The sequence below is a fragment of the Psammomys obesus genome, unplaced genomic scaffold (assembly GCF_907164565.1).
Source record: "Psammomys obesus unplaced genomic scaffold, mPsaObe1.curated_primary_1811, whole genome shotgun sequence".
Classification (NCBI taxonomy): Eukaryota; Metazoa; Chordata; class Mammalia; order Rodentia; family Muridae; genus Psammomys; species Psammomys obesus.
Window position 1 is genome coordinate 3,700,731 of NW_026596225.1, and position 14,692 is coordinate 3,715,422.

At 47.0% G+C, this 14,692-nt stretch overlaps 3 protein-coding genes across 4 annotated transcripts in view; 1 reads left to right on the forward strand and 2 right to left on the reverse strand.

Annotated features, from left to right (window-relative positions):
- Positions 1–1,896: 1,896 nt before the first annotated feature.
- On the reverse strand, positions 1,897–2,790 carry Higd2a (HIG1 hypoxia inducible domain family member 2A). The gene is made up of 2 exons (XM_055595774.1): positions 2,555–2,790; positions 1,897–2,312 (listed from the first exon to the last, which is right to left on the reverse strand). Exons 1-2 carry the CDS (start codon positions 2,706–2,708, stop codon positions 2,146–2,148), a joined length of 321 nt encoding a protein of 106 aa, XP_055451749.1. The 5' UTR covers positions 2,709–2,790; the 3' UTR covers positions 1,897–2,145.
- Positions 2,791–2,818: 28 nt separating this feature from the next.
- Positions 2,819–9,523, forward strand: Nop16 (NOP16 nucleolar protein). Its single transcript, XM_055595773.1, has 5 exons — positions 2,819–3,089; positions 3,173–3,281; positions 4,496–4,565; positions 6,948–7,054; positions 8,866–9,523. The coding sequence occupies exons 1-5, from the start codon at positions 2,983–2,985 to the stop codon at positions 9,007–9,009; spliced, it is 537 nt and encodes a 178-aa protein (XP_055451748.1). The 5' UTR covers positions 2,819–2,982; the 3' UTR covers positions 9,010–9,523.
- Positions 9,524–10,449: 926 nt separating this feature from the next.
- Arl10 (ADP ribosylation factor like GTPase 10) overlaps positions 10,450–14,692 on the reverse strand; it is a 10,052-nt gene continuing 5,809 nt past the window's right edge. Inside the window, exon 4 of one of the 2 annotated variants that reach the window (XM_055595772.1) lies at positions 10,450–11,093. In XM_055595772.1, coding sequence (XP_055451747.1) covers positions 11,091–11,093 — 3 coding nt within the window. In that variant the 3' untranslated portion in view covers positions 10,450–11,090. Of the gene's footprint in view, positions 11,094–11,541; positions 13,578–14,692 lie in introns of those variants that run through there. The other variant, XM_055595771.1, reaches the window with a different exon arrangement.

Sequence of the window (14,692 nt, forward strand, 5' to 3'; positions counted from 1 at the left end):
TCCTAAAAGATGAGGATGTACTCTTGGACACTCAGGAGCTTTCAGCTGGAAGCAGGAACCTAACCTGTCTGTCTGCTGTCCACCCCCAAGAAGAAAGACAAACTCTCACAGAACTGTCTGTGTCTGCTGCTCCCCCTCCCCGCAAGAGGAAACATAAGCTCTCGCAGGACACTCTTACAGTGTTGGTTCTTTGTGATTCTTTAACAAGCCTGAGGATAGGGACTCTGCTCTCCTCAAAACCAAGAAAACTATGGCTCCCCAAATAGAATCTTCTTGCAGCATAGAAAAGTGGTGAGGCCAGCGTCCTCTAAGGTGGTGTCTAAGCCTGAGGATGAGGCTGGTAAATGCATCAACTGTTAGCCCTTCTTCCTTGGGAGTGACAGGGTCCTCTATGACGTGGCAGCCTGCTGCACTGCAGATGTCCCTCCCTCTTCGGGCCATTCCCTCCGTGGTCTCAGGATAAACAACAGTAACCACACCTTCCTTCCCTATAGCAGAGGTTGTAAAACAGGCCACTTAAACCATTATGATCTATACTGTGTTTAAAAAGATTTGAGTAACTGCCAACAGTATTATTAGTTCCCTGAGACTACCAATAAGAAGTATCATAAATTTCTTAGAGCATCAGAAATTTGTCTCACAGTTCTGGAGGCTAAAATTCCGTATCAGGGGAACCACTAAGCCACGGCCCCTGGAGATGCGAAGGCAGGACCTGTGCCTCTTTTCTAGCTTCAGTAGCTCAGGCCTTCCTTGGCTTACAGACACATCCCTTCAGTTTTGCCTACATCCTCACATAGCTGTCCTCATCTTCCTTCCATATATGTCTTGTGTGTCCATTTAAAAAAAAAAATATGGATACCAGTCTTACTGAATTAAAGCCCACCTTAAAGATTGTATTTTAAATATTTATGGTTATTAAATCGCTATTGCCAAGTAAGGCCTAAAGAATTGAGAGCTGGAATTCGACTTTCAAATGTATGTTAGGGTGTGGGTATCGTAACACTAACATAACTGTGGACACTGCCTTTAAAAGTGGCACCATCTTCAGCTCTTTATGCCCTGTCCTTGTGTCCTGTGGGCTTCACAATGCAGTGTTTGACGCTGACAATAAGGCTAACAGTTAAGAGCATGTTAGATCCAGGCTCTAAGTATCTTTCCTTTCTTCCCTTCGCCCAGCTTGAAGCAGGCATTCAGAGGGGTGGAGTCACTCATGAGAGGAGACCAGGTCCTCAAGTCAACACAGAGCTGACCACAGACCAAATGCCTTTGAGACTTTAGTGTCAAAAGCTGGAATGGTATGAATCAGCAGAACCTGAGGGCCCAGAGAAGGCAGAACTGGAGTAAAGTAGACAAATAGTGGCGGTGTTGCTTTGACCATCCTGACTCCAGCAGGACTGACAGGCCTCACCTAAAGCCACAGAGAAGTGCCGACAAAGCCCCCATCCCCACCCCATCAAACAGCTCCAGTTTTGGCCCACTGAATAGAATCCCAAGGACAAGCATCTGGGAATCTCTTTTAACTGGTGCCCCCAGTGATGTGACTGTTACTAGGAAAGTTTAGATGGTACCAGGCTCTATGTTCCTCTCTCACAATGAATCTAGAGACCTCATAAAGACTGCATTTTGTACCACTGAGCTGTATCCCCAGACCATTTAAAAATTTTATATAGGGTCTCAATAAGTTACTCTAACTTACTTTCACTACGTTACAGGCTGACCTTGAATTCTTGAAATCACTCACAGGCAAGATTCTTCTTCCTCAACCTTCAGAATAGTTGAGGTTATAAAAATCAGGCTTATCCTGATTTCTAAAGACCAATCCTTAATTTCCTAAAAACATAGACCAAAAATAGTGGTTTTGATCACAGGAATGAGATTACGAAGGAATTCATCACATACGAGTGTATTAATGTTTTATTAAGTAATTAAGGGGACACATCACAAATAGAAATATGCAACCCAACTGAAGCGAACCTGGGATTTTGGGGGGCGGCAGTACGGAAATCAGTCACAAAATCGGCCACTTCCTCGCCCAAATGATCGTAAGGCCCTGTCAGGAAAGGGGCGAGCAAGTCTGACAGGGCTGTTTGTTGCTCCTGGGTTTTCTAATGATTTCCGTGGAGCTTTGAAGTCCCGTCCATACACTCAGGGTCGAGACTTCATAGCAGATGCCGCTAACCCCAACAAGATGGCTACGACCGTGAAACCCTGGGCAGCGATCCGGGTGCGCATCATTAGTTGGGAGCGGTGGCTCTGGCCGCGGTGGAAGCAGTACAGGCCATAGCAGAGGGCAGCCGCCGTACCCAGACAGCCTGGGGAGGGACAACACACAGGAGGCAGCAGGTTGGGTCCTGCAGGTCCCTTGAGGACGTAGCCCACCCCGCTCTCCCACAGCCACGACTTGGAGACGAGGAGCGGGGAGAGGGTCGTTCCAGAGTCCGCTTCCCGCACCGTCCTTCCGTTACATCTCCGGTCCGCTCCCCTTTTCAAGACTTACCTGGTCTTCCCCCTGTTTCATTCCCCCACGAAACCCGTTCCTACAGCACACACTTACCTATGGGGACCATCGGATTCTCACGGGTCTTCCGAATAAACTTCTCCTTGAAGCCCTCCGGGTTGCTATAGACCGTGGGGCTGAAGCCCTCGATGACTGGGGCCTGGGACGGATTGAAAGGCGCCTCTGGACTAACAGGACGCGGAGCCGCCATACCCACCACGACAGGAACAGGTAGGACAAAATATCCGGACGCCGAATCCCGCCTCCCGGTAAAGTCACCACGAGGGCGGGACATAGTCTGCTGAGCGTACTACGTAGGCGCTGTTGTCCGTTGCATTCTGGGAGTTGTATTAAATCAACGTGAAGGCTCTATTAAAGACTACATTTCCCAAGAATCCCTGCGCGCTCTGGGGGACAGAGCCTGCTAACACGCGGCTTTGAGAGTGCGGTTTGGAGTTTGAGCAGTTGGTGCGGTAGTGTGCGCAATGCCCAAGGCCAAGGGGAAGACTCGGAGGCAGAAGTATGGTTACAACGTCAACCGAAAGCGTCTGAACCGGAATGCTCGTCGGAAGGCAGCGCCGCGGATCGAGTGGTGAGGGACCGGTTCTGAGGCAGGGGCCTCGGCTGGGCTGGACGGCGAGGTGACAGAGTCTCGATCTCTCTCTTTGCCGTTAGCTCCCACATCCGACATGCCTGGGACCACACCAAATCCGTGCGGCAGAACCTGGCGGAGATGGGGTTGGCCATGGACCCCAACAAGGCGGTTCCCCTCCGTAAGAGGAAGGTACTGATACAGCAAGGCACTTTGCTCGTCTCTGCATGAACCTTACTTTCCTTCCCCACCACCTTCCTTCACTGAGCCGAATTTCAGAATTTGATCGCCTCCACACACCCTTTCCATGTTTGCTTGCGACAAAGTCATTTCGTTTGCACTAATTCTGGTCAAAGCTTCTTAACGACCTCCTTCACTCACACTCCCTCTCCAGCACACAGATGGACTTGCTTTGTCGTTTTTTCTTCCTCTGCTTAATTTCTTCTCCGGCCTGTTTGGCATCTCAGTGGAATTTTCAAGAACGTGTCTTTTTCTACCCTTAACCCCCCAGGGCTTGAGATTTTTGTTTCCTATACTGTCTTTCTTTGGTTATCCTTTACCTGAGACATCTAGTTAATTCCCAACTGATCTTTCTGAACCTGAAGGTTTCAAAAATAGCACCTCACTTCACCCACTAGCCTCTTTCGTAGTAATTGTAAATACATGGTCATAGATTATTTATTTGCTTCTTAATCCCTTAACACGGTCCTGTGCTTTGTCCTCTGCTAAACTCCCAGAATTCATAACCCAGTAAATGGGCTTGATGAGTGAGTTTGGTCCATTGACTTCAGGCAAGTTTGCCTAAGTGGACACTTGCCAGCGGAAAATGTCACAACAGGTGTTTTTTTTTTTGTTTTTTTTTTTAAACAAAACATAAAGCTATAACTAAGCATGGTCATGTAAGTCCTCCCCATGGAAAAGATATCTGAGCTTGCTCCCTTGTAACTTCCAAAGCACCGGAAGTGTGCAGTATGCAGTGTTTCCCTGGATTACCACAGAGCAGAGCATAGATAGTCACAGAAAGATGAGTTGCTTGTTAAAAAAAATGTAGTGGGTGTGCGCATGAGCATCCCCTGGTGCCGGTGTGAAGGTCAGAGGATGGCTTTCAGGGTTGGTTCTCGGTGCACTGTGGATTCTAGGGATTGAACTCTGGTGGTCACATTTGCCTAACAAGCACTTTTACCTGATGATCCATCGTTATAGCTCTGCTTGTTTTTCTTGGTAAGGATTTCAGTTGCTGGGACTTTGGGGAGTTCTTGTTATGTAGTTCTGGCTGACCTCGGGCAGGAATTTCCTTACACTAAGTATAGCTCGGGTGTGATGGGCATTGTCCTTCCTTAACCCTGGCCAATCTTTCCCTGATCAAAGGTGCTTGTCTGGTGTTATCATAGCTCCATTCTTTACAGGTAAAGGCTATGGAGGTTGACACGGAAGAAAGACCCAAGGACCTGGTGAGGAAGCCCTATGTGGTAAATGGTGAGTGACCTCGTGAGTGCTAAGCATACACTAACCTTTTAGCTACCTCCATTCTGGTGGGTTTTTGTTGTTGTTTGTTTGTTTCACATCTCCTGATTTGAATAGACAGATGTTTGATATGAAATTACTTGAGTTCTGCCTTTTTAGCTTATCGTTAGCTGATTCACATAACAATTTTAACACAGAGCTGTGTGTGGTGGTGCGTGCCTTTAATCCCAGCACTTGGGAGGCAGAGGCAGGCGGTTCTTTGTGCATTCAAGGCCAGTTTGGTTTACAAAGCAAGTCCAGGACAGCCAGGACTACAAGAGAAACCCTGTCTCAAAAAAAAAAAAAAAAAAAAAAAAAAAAATTTTTTTTTTTTTACACAGTTCAATGTGGAGGGAAAAGAATTACTGTACTCTACTGTGTAAAGCCACATGTACTTAATATGGTAAGATAACTGTTTGGGGTTTTGTTGTTGTTTATTTTCATTTTTGTTTTTCTCTAGGAGGGTCTGTGTTGCTGTGGCTGGCCTTGAACTCACACAGAGATTCATCCACCTTCCTCTGTCTCTTAAGTTCTGTGATTAAAGGCACATGCCATCATGCCCTTCAAGAATTTTTGTTTTGATGTTTTGTTTTTGTTTGTTTTGTTTTTGTTTTAAATTGTAGCTAAACAACTACAAAGAATTTACCTTCTTGGCCCTTTTAAAAAGTTCTGTCCTGTGATGGTGGCGGCCCATGCCTTTAATCCCAGCATTAGGCAAAGGCATTCGGGTCTCTGGGTTTGAGGTCAGCCTTGTCTACAGAGCTAGTTCCAGGACAGCTAGGGCTACAGAGAGAAACCCTGTCTTGAAAAGCAAAAACAAAAGTACAGCAGAGGTATGTTGAGAATATTCATACTGCTACATAATACATCCCCGAACTTTGGTTTTGCAAGCTGAGACTGCCTAACAACCAGGCCAAAGATGATTCTGACTGTAAGAAAATTCAGTGACTATGTCATTTCTGTATTTTGCCCATTTGCTTATCTCTTTTCTCCTAGCTGCGCTGGAGGTTGAATCCAGGGTCTTTTTTGTGCTGAGAAAGCATGCTCTGCTACTGAGCTGTACTCAGCTTATCTGGCTTTTAGTTTTCCTTTATTGGTGGGTTTTGTTTGTTTGGACAGAGTCTTGTTATATAGCTGAAACTAGTGGTGAATTTGAGGTCCTCTTGCTTTAGCTTCCTAAGTGCTGTATAGAAAAGATTTAATGCAGCAAATGGCTATTCTGGCTGTAATACAGACATGCCTTTAATCCCAGGAGACAAGAGTCAAGCAGATCTCTGAGTTAAGACCAACCTGGTACAGAACAACTTTCAGGTTAAAAAAAGCTTCAGTGCAGGCATGACCTTTAATCCCAGCACTCAGGTGACAGAGGCATGCAGATCTCTTAGTTCTATTCAGTGCTGTTTATGCAGTTTTGGTTGGGTCAGTGAGTTGAGAGGCAGTGGAGTTGAGTTTATGACAATTCAGTTCATGGAATTCAGAGGGAATTTTACTGGGAGAGTTTTTCAGAGAGGTTGAAGAGAGAACAAGCTAGACACAAGTGAAGACAGAACAAGCCAAACAATGAGAAGGAGCCAGAAGATTAGAACAGATCTGTAGTGTTAATTTGAGAACAAGCTGAGTATTCATTGAGAAACTGAGAGAAGCCAGCATGAATCAGTCAGCTTGGAGAGGAGTTTGAGCCACAACAGCTGAGCTGAACCAGCCAGCTAGTTCAGAAGGAGCTAGAAAGGGTAAGCTTATTCAGTAGTAAGTCTCAGGCTGAAAACAATCTAGGCCTAGATTAGGTTTTACAGAGGCTAGAAGCTTCTAGGCCTAGGTTTGCAGATGGAGGAAGTAACCTCCAAGACAAGTTCTCAGGAGAATAAAAGTTACTTTTACAGTGCTGGTTCTACCTGTTTGTCTTAAAAGTGCAGCTGTTGTCGCTATGGCCCAGGTTCCCCCTTCACGTGGAGCAGTAAGGTATGTGGGTAGAGCCCTGCAGCTCTAGGTTTCAAAATTCAGACCTTCCATTTCAGATAGGCATAACACAACAGGAAGAGATTTTCTGGTGGTAACAGAGCTGAAAGGAAACCAAGCTTTTCATCTTTCTGTCCCTAGAGTCTGGTGCTAATTAAGATTGATAAGCTTAGTGGTTTTCATTTTAAACTGTAACTTGAGAATTGCTTTTCAGGGAGTTGCACACTGATGGGTGAGTAGGTGGTAGGAGGCAGAATTTGGGAATGAAGGACCTAAAAAAGTGAATTCCAGCTTTGAATTTGGGAATGTGTTGCTGGTACAACAATTCTGTGTCATAGGATTGAAAGGGGTATGCAGAAGGTAAAGCCTTATTCCATTTTCTGGCTTCTTTTACTGCAGACCTGGAGGCAGAAGCCAGCCTCCCAGAAAAGAAAGGAAATACCTTGTCCCGGGACCTCATTGATTATGTTCGTTACATGGTGGAGAGCCATGGGGAGGACTATAAGGTAAGGGCTTATAGTCCAGGAGTAGCCTCTTGGGCTTGTTGGGAAAACACTGGACTGTTCCAGCCTGATCTTTGACTGAATAGAAAGAAAGAAAATAATCTAGGAAGGCATCCCATTGATTAAAGTTTTTTTTTTTTTTTTTTTTTTTTTAATGTGGGTAAGCATTTTGTTTGTATGTATTTGTAAATATGTGAGTGTCTGGTACCTGTGGGGTCAGAAGAAGCTGTTGGGTCCTTGGAACTAGAGTTGCAATTATGAGATGTTGTGTCTATGAGAACTCATCTCTCTAGCCCTTTGGGCTTTCTCTGAATTTTATGTGTGTGTTGGGGGGAGTTTCAGAAGATAGTTTTCAGGGGTTGTTTCTTGATGTCCACTTCTTGAGATGGGGTTTCCCATTTTTGCTGCTGTGCTGCATAACCCAGTCTAGCTGCCCTTGTAGATTCTTCTCCCTCTGCCTCCCGTCATACTGTAGGAGTGCTGGGATTTACAGATGCACATTTGGATTTTCCTGTAGATTCTGGGGAATGAACTCAGAGCACAATGTTTACCTACTGTGCTGGCTAGCTTTGTATCAATTTTGACACAAACTGGAGTCACTGGAGAGGAGGCCTCAATTGAGAAAAATCTCTCCATGTGATTAGGCTGTCGGCAAGCCTACAGGGCATTTTGTTACTGAGTGATTGAAGGGTGAGGGTGCAGCCCACTGTGGGTGGAGCCATCTCTGGGCTAGAAAGCAGGCTGAGCAAGCCATGAGGAGCACCCCTCTATGTCCTTTGATAGCTTCTGCCTCCAGGAACTGGGACTTGGGATGTGGAAGTTAAAGTAAACTCCTTCCTCCTGGAGCTGCTTGTGGTCATGGTGATTGTCACAGCTGTAGAAACCCTTACGGAGACACAGCTTTACTTGCTGAGCCACTTCCTGGTTCTTTGTTTGGTTTTCCTATTTGTTTATTTATTTTAATCTTTTCTCTTTTTTAAAATTATTTAATTTTATTCTTCGTGCATTGGTATGAAGGTGTCAGAACTACAGTTACAAACAGTTGTGAGCTGCCATGTGGTTGCTGGGAATTGAACCCGGGTCCTTTGGAAGAACAGGCAGTGCTCTTAACCACTGAGCCATCTCTCCAGCCTGATTGATTTTTTAATGTTAACAAGATGTGGTTGCCCAGCATGGTGGCCAGCACTCAAAAGTCAGGCAGATAGAGATCTGAGTTTGGTCAGCCTGGTCTATATAGTGATTCCAGGACAGCCAGGGCTATTAAAGAGGCCCTGTCTCAAAAGAAAGCTAAATAAGGAAGTAAGGGATAGGTCTGGCTATGCTGGACCTCTGCACTTGAATGGAAATAATGATTTTGAAGAGGCATGAACTCCCTGGCTGGCCCCAGCTCCTTTAAGACCCACTGCTTGCTCCCAGGCTTGCTTGGTCCCTTCCCTAAGGAGGGTGCTCTTTTCCTCAGCCCTTTAGTGCAGAAGAGCTCCATGTCCTTGGCTGTTTGTTGTTTTGTTTGAGACATGGTTTCTCTATGTAGCCCTGGCTGTCCTGGAGCTCACTTTTTTATGTGTGAGTGTTTTGCCTGCATGTACCACATGAGTGTCTGGTGCCTGTGGTCTCTTAGGATTGGAGTTATAGACGCTGGGTCCTCTCTAAGAGCAGCCAGCGCTTCTAACCACTGAACTCTGTGATGGCTTTTGAGGTGAGAAAGCTGGACCTCAGGGATAGGAAGCAGCATGCTCAATTCAGGCAAACAAAGCTCAGATTTGGACTTGAACTTGTGCCTGTTCGATACTCCACACACTGTCCTACTTTTACAGGCCATGGCCCGGGATGAAAAGAACTACTACCAAGATACCCCAAAGCAAATTCGGAATAAGATCAACGTCTACAAACGTTTTTATCCAACAGAATGGCAAGCCTTCAGCGAGTCTTTGCAGAATAAGAAGATGGAGATAGACTGAGTGGTGTATATCCTCAGACTTAGGCCTTCTGGACCAAGGAAACCAAGCCAGGCTTTAAGGCAGGGAATGTATAGTTTCAGGTGGTGCTGGCAAAGTCCTATGGAATCAGATTTTACACACTCACTCTCGCTCTCCTTCTAGAGAAGGAACCTGTTTTATTGTTTTTTTGGTTTTGTTTTTCGTTTTTGAGAGATGGTCTCTAATAGCCCTGGCTGTTCTGTAGACCAGGCTGGCCTCCGCTCACAGGGATCCGCCTGCCTCTGCCTCCCAAGCCCTGGGATTAAAGCGTGGGCCTCAATGCCTACAGGGGAAGGAACTCTTTCAAGTCCATGGTTTATGTTCTGTTGGGGCTCACAGACAGGTCTTCGTGTCCTGTGTTCAGAGGGTATGTTTTATTCAAATGCAATCTGTATGTGATAAAAGAGTATTTTACCTGTGTAACATAGTTTGTTTTTTGTTTTGAGACAGGGCTTCTTTGTGTAGCCCTGGTTGGTGTTAAAGGTATGCATCTCTACTTGTGTGATGGCTTTGTGTTCACTGTGCCCGATTAAGCTCTGAGCTGTCCTAGGGAAAGCTAATCTTAGCGCTCTGTAGCAAGGACTGCAGCCGTGGGCTTTTACAGGCACTGCCTTCTTCCTCTTGAGTGCTCCCAGCCTTGGCTTCCTCCAGAAACTTGCCAGGAAGCCCCGGCTGCCTGTAGAAGGGTAAGGAGTCATTTGCTCTTTTGATTGCTTTTGTCAGCCATGGCTTGAATCAAACCTCAGGGACCTGAGCCTGCCTTCCGGGACTGGCAGGCTGCCGGGTAGTGCTCCACCATGTGCCACCCAGTGGGCTTTCCAAGATGTGGCCGTCCTCTGGGGCCAGGCCTGAGCATGTGCTGGCTGTATTGCAGCAGGGCCTTGGGAAGGGGTGAGTTGGGCATCGGAAGGCCGCCTAACTACCCTCAACTGTGAATCCTGTAAAAACCCGTTCAGCTGTAGGGGCTGCTCTTGGGAGAACCTATAGTCCACCTTGTCTTCAGCACTCTTGAAACGCATGTCTTTACATATTGCCTGTGACACTCGGTGAGATACACTTTTATCTGTTACAGGGAAGGAAAGAGGTCAAAGGTGTCCAAAGTGGGTGCCTTTGTGGGGTATGACATCAAGTCTCTTCCACAGTATTAGGTGGCTTAGGGGGCCCTGGAGTTTCATTAGGTACCTAGAAGAGTCCTTAGATCTAGTACAAGAGCCACTGTCATTTGCTGTGTATCTTTTACGAAACTCAAATTTGTGTCGCTGACTACAAGGTCTCCTTAACTTGTTTGGGTAACAACTTCCAGCAACCACCTCTGCTATCTTCCTTGCTCTGAGGGCATGTAAACTTCCTGTGTCCTTCCACCTGTCATGGCCAGAGCTGTATGGTTTTGCAGTAGCTGGAAATGAAACTACTGCACAAGCATTCTTGACTGAGCTGCACCCATGATGCCTTTAATATTCCCCGATGCCTGGGACTCTAATGCCTTGCCCAAGGCATACGCTTGAGACATGCTTCTAGAAGGCCCTATGTGTGTGGCTCCTAGGCCTAAGCATGGAGGCCAAAGACTTTTTTTTTTTTTTTTTTTTGAGATTGTCCATGTAGGCCAGGCTGGCCTCAATTCAGGGATCCACCATCCTGAGAGCTTGGATTAAGGCATGTTCACTATGCCCAGCTGTTAGAAGACTTCTGCGCTAGTTTCCAGTCCTTCAGTCTGGCCCCAACAACTAAATCCCCTTCCAGGGGTTAAAAGGCTTGTTACTGTCCATCCCAAAAGTCGGAGGGTAAGGGACTGGGACTTGCTGTCTGGGAACTGTCACTTTCCAGAGCTGCCCGAGCACACTCTTCAAGATGAGGATTCACTGAGCGTAGCATTTTGGCAGTTATTGTGTACCTCAGAAAGCTGGTGACACTCCAGTTTACATGGTTGTCCTTGGTGGCCCTGTGCCTCTGGGTTTGTGGGGCGGACAGAAAGAGCAGCTCCGCACCTTGAGGAAATCCACGGTAGTGTCTTGATAATAGACTTCCAGGTATAGCAGCACAGGGAAGTTGGAGACTCCTTTTCGCTACTGCTGGGAGGAAAAGTGTCTGCTCAGACGAGCCTGTGGCAGGAGGTGGGTGCCAAGCAGTCCTGCAGCTGGCTTGGCCGATCCTCCCAGACTAGCACAAGTACAGAATGCCCAAGAGTGGTTATTTGATGTTTTCCTAGTCCTGGGATTGAACCTACACACTGGGCAAACACTGTGCCGCCGCTACACCCCAGCCTGCTTCCGAGGAGCCCGGTCGCTCCATCCACTTTTACATGGACCTTGGGGGTCAAACTGCGGTCATCACCAGGCGTTCATAGCAACTGCTTTACCTGCTGAGCCATCTCATGGGCCTGTCTGGCTTTTGACTTTTGAGTCAAGGTTTCACCCAGTTGTCCACTCTGTAAACCAGGCAGACCTCAACTGTCTCCGAAGTAACTAGGATAGCAGACCACCCGGGCCTGGCTTCAGATAAAGTTAGTTTACTAGACACAGCGAAATTTTTTTATTTTAAATTCACCCCCTTCACCTTCGGAAATATGACAATTGTACAAGATGATACTTGTTAGAGGATTTTAAATTAGGAAAAAGAGTCTGTCTCAACAAGTCTGGTTCCAAAGTAAGCTTTAAGCACTGGAGAGTACGGTTTCTCACCTTCCCACTGACAAATGAAAAGTTGCCAATAAAACTTCACTCTGAAATCCAAGTCATTCCTTAAACATTTCATACAAAAGCAGAAAAATCACTTCTAATCAATTCCATTTTCATGGGCTGCAGTCCAAGGGCACAGTAAGTAGAGCCCTCTTCTGATGATTGTGCTCACTTCAACTTGGAAGCTTTCTACTTCACAGGTTGCATGTTGGGCAATTGGCAACATGGCACACAGTCTATTCTCAAAAAGCAAACTGAAAGCCAGGCATGATGGCCCCACAATCCCCTCGCATGGGAGGTGGAAGGAGGAAGGATGACTACCATTAATTCAAGGCCAGCCTGGGTTAGAGTGACACCCTGTCAGAAAAAAAAAAAAAAAAAAACAAAAAAAAAAAAAACATGGGATACAGCCTTAAAAACAAAACAGTCCATTGGTAACTGTTCTCCTTCAGTAGCCCCTGGCAGACCAAAGGCTCCTTCGCCTGCACCAGTGTCTGTCTACACGAAGACCGGCTTTGCCCTGGTTGATCACCAGTCATGGAATGTTCACTGCAGAGCACACAATTTCAGCCTCTGCTTTGGCTGGTGAATAAATGGTCCCAGAAGGCTTGGTGATGTGCCCAAGGCCACTCTGATGGCTCTTCCAGTAGTCCTGTCCTGTGTCCTGGGCCATATGGAGAATCTAAGTACTAGGCCTTTCTGAAGTACTTGTCTCCAGGTGTGGGCTCCAGGCCAGGTCGGAGGAAGGGAAAGCTACAGTTCTGTCTCCATTGGCACCCGTAGGTTACCTTATGTCAATCATGATTCCAGATAGTTCTCAAAGCTCCATATTTTCTAGACAGCCTCCTAGGGTTTGGATTACAGCACCTAGAACTTTGGCCTAGTCCTTTGATAAATACACAAATAAATAAATAAAATGCCATTCTGAGGCTAACCCCTACCCCAGCTCCAGTCTTGTTCCAGGACTCCTCCTCCCTTCTCTAGACTTCTGTAAACATGGGCATTGGCACAGTTAGTACAAAAGCAGAGGTTGTCTCCAGGGGAAAACTAGCCTTCACCCTGTTCAGTGAACTGCACTTGTGGTTAAGAAAGGCTGGCAGGCCAGGCCTTGACAGCTGGGAGGTGTTCAGGAAATTCCCTGCTAAAGTCTAGAGGTTGATCTTCATTTGGCATTGACAGGGCTGGCATTTAGAAAAAAACAGGGAAACCACCTCCCTTTAAAATGATAGCTCTGGGGCCAGAAAGGCAGAAACCCAAGGCCACAGAGGGAGCAGGGGCTGTAAGATGAAGGCCTGGGAGCCCAGACTCATTGCCTTCTACCCAGACCCTTCCCACATAAAAATGTATGAACAGTAAAATGGGAGACCTGAGGTTCAGGAGCACCTGTGATATCCACACTGGCTCTCCAACCAGTGGGAGCTCAGAGAGGGACACTGCATCCACTGAGCAGCATACTGTGCAGGAAGGAAAGGAAGCTGGAGTCCCTTGGGGGCCTGAGGCAGTCATGGTCTGCCTTCACACCTCCCTACCTCACCCATGTCCACCTCAGTAGGAAGGCTTCTGCATGGTTTGGCCTTGCTCTGGAGGGGAGAGAGGAAGTGTTGCTATGATGCTTCTGCCAAGGCCTAGGCTGGCAAAGAAGATGCAGGAGGAAGCAGAACTGTGCCCTCCAAAGCTAGGCAGCAAGCCGGTGTGTCCAGTTTAGGAGAGAAGCTCTAAGAGCAGTTTCCAGATTCGCACAGTGCCGGGTTCCTCGAAGCCAGATCCTGCAGGGGCAATGCTAGCTGCCAAGAGGAAAACCTCCCTCTGGTTGTCAGTAGTGAGCAGACCCAGCTCCTGCTGCAGCTCCAACAGGCTCATGGCCCCAGTCAGGTCCTGCAGTGAACAAGCCAGCAGCACAGCGGTCAGGCAGTGCTCCACGTGTGGCACCCCCACAGACGAATGTGTTCAGCAGCTACTCCGGAGAAAAGCAGGGCTTGAATCCTGGAGGTGCAGCTAGATCCTATGGGATAACCCAGTGCCCTCCTGCCTGCTCTGTGGAGCCCTCTTAAGGAGCCAGCCACCGGAGTCTTAACAGCCCTTCCTACTTGTTAGGTAGGTACTCTGATTCTCACAGTCCACTGAGCTGATAGGAGCTGGCTCAGTGAAGTCACTTCAGAGCTGGGTTCCAAGTTCATGCTGATGACCAAACCTTTGAACCTTTGGACTACCAACCCATGCCTCCCACCCACAATGTAAGATCATACAGCAATGACTTCCAGACAGTCTAGCTTGGGTGGGGGAGGGAAAAGGATACTAGGCACTGTGGCAGGCAATGGTACCTTGACATTTCATCCTGGTTCAAGGTTCTTGGAGCAGTTCCTACATGACAGGGCCTCACCTGTTGCCTATGGTGGTTGGAATGAAAATGACCCCACTGGTTCCTATATTGGGATGCTTGGTCCAAGGACAGTAGAGCTGTTTGGAATGGATTAGGAAGTGTGGATGTGTGGGGCGGTCTTCAGAGTTTCGAGAGTGAAACTAAGCCACCAATACGCTCTTCTGTTAGTCATCTTAGTCATGATGCCTCACAGAAACAGAAAAGTAAGACACCTGCTCTCGGTTCAAAATGCTATAAAATATTAAAGAAAAAAAAAAAACAAAAAACTGCTACAAATTAGAATGCTGTAACAATTCATTGTCCTGGGTATTTCTGAAGCTCCAAGAAAACACCATTACTAGTGGCACCATGGCTGGGCTTGGTGGCACAATCCTTTAATTCCGGCATTTTTGGGAGACTGAGGCTGGTGGATCGCCATAGGCTGGAGAGCAGCCTTGTCTACATATCTAATTCCTGGACATCCAGGGCTACATACCAAGACCCTGTCTCAAACAAGTTAGGCCAGAACAGGTATAAATGGGGACTGTCCCAGGTGGACCAGGACAGATGGTAAACATGTGTGCGTGTGTGTGTGTGTGTGTGTGTGTGTGTGTGTGTGTGTGTGTGTGTG

Coding starts and splice junctions, on each gene's coding strand:
- Higd2a (XM_055595774.1), bottom strand. CDS start 2,708: ATGGCGGCTCCGCGTCCTGTTAGTCCAGAGGCGCCTTTCAATCCGTCC. Junction 2,313..2,554: donor GAATCCGATGGTCCCCATAG/GTAAGTGTGTGC, acceptor GTCCCTCCCCAG/GCTGTCTGGGTACGGCGGCT.
- Nop16 (XM_055595773.1), top strand. CDS start 2,983: ATGCCCAAGGCCAAGGGGAAGACTCGGAGGCAGAAGTATGGTTACAAC. Junction 3,090..3,172: donor GCAGCGCCGCGGATCGAGTG/GTGAGGGACCGG, acceptor CTTTGCCGTTAG/CTCCCACATCCGACATGCCT. Junction 3,282..4,495: donor TTCCCCTCCGTAAGAGGAAG/GTACTGATACAG, acceptor CATTCTTTACAG/GTAAAGGCTATGGAGGTTGA.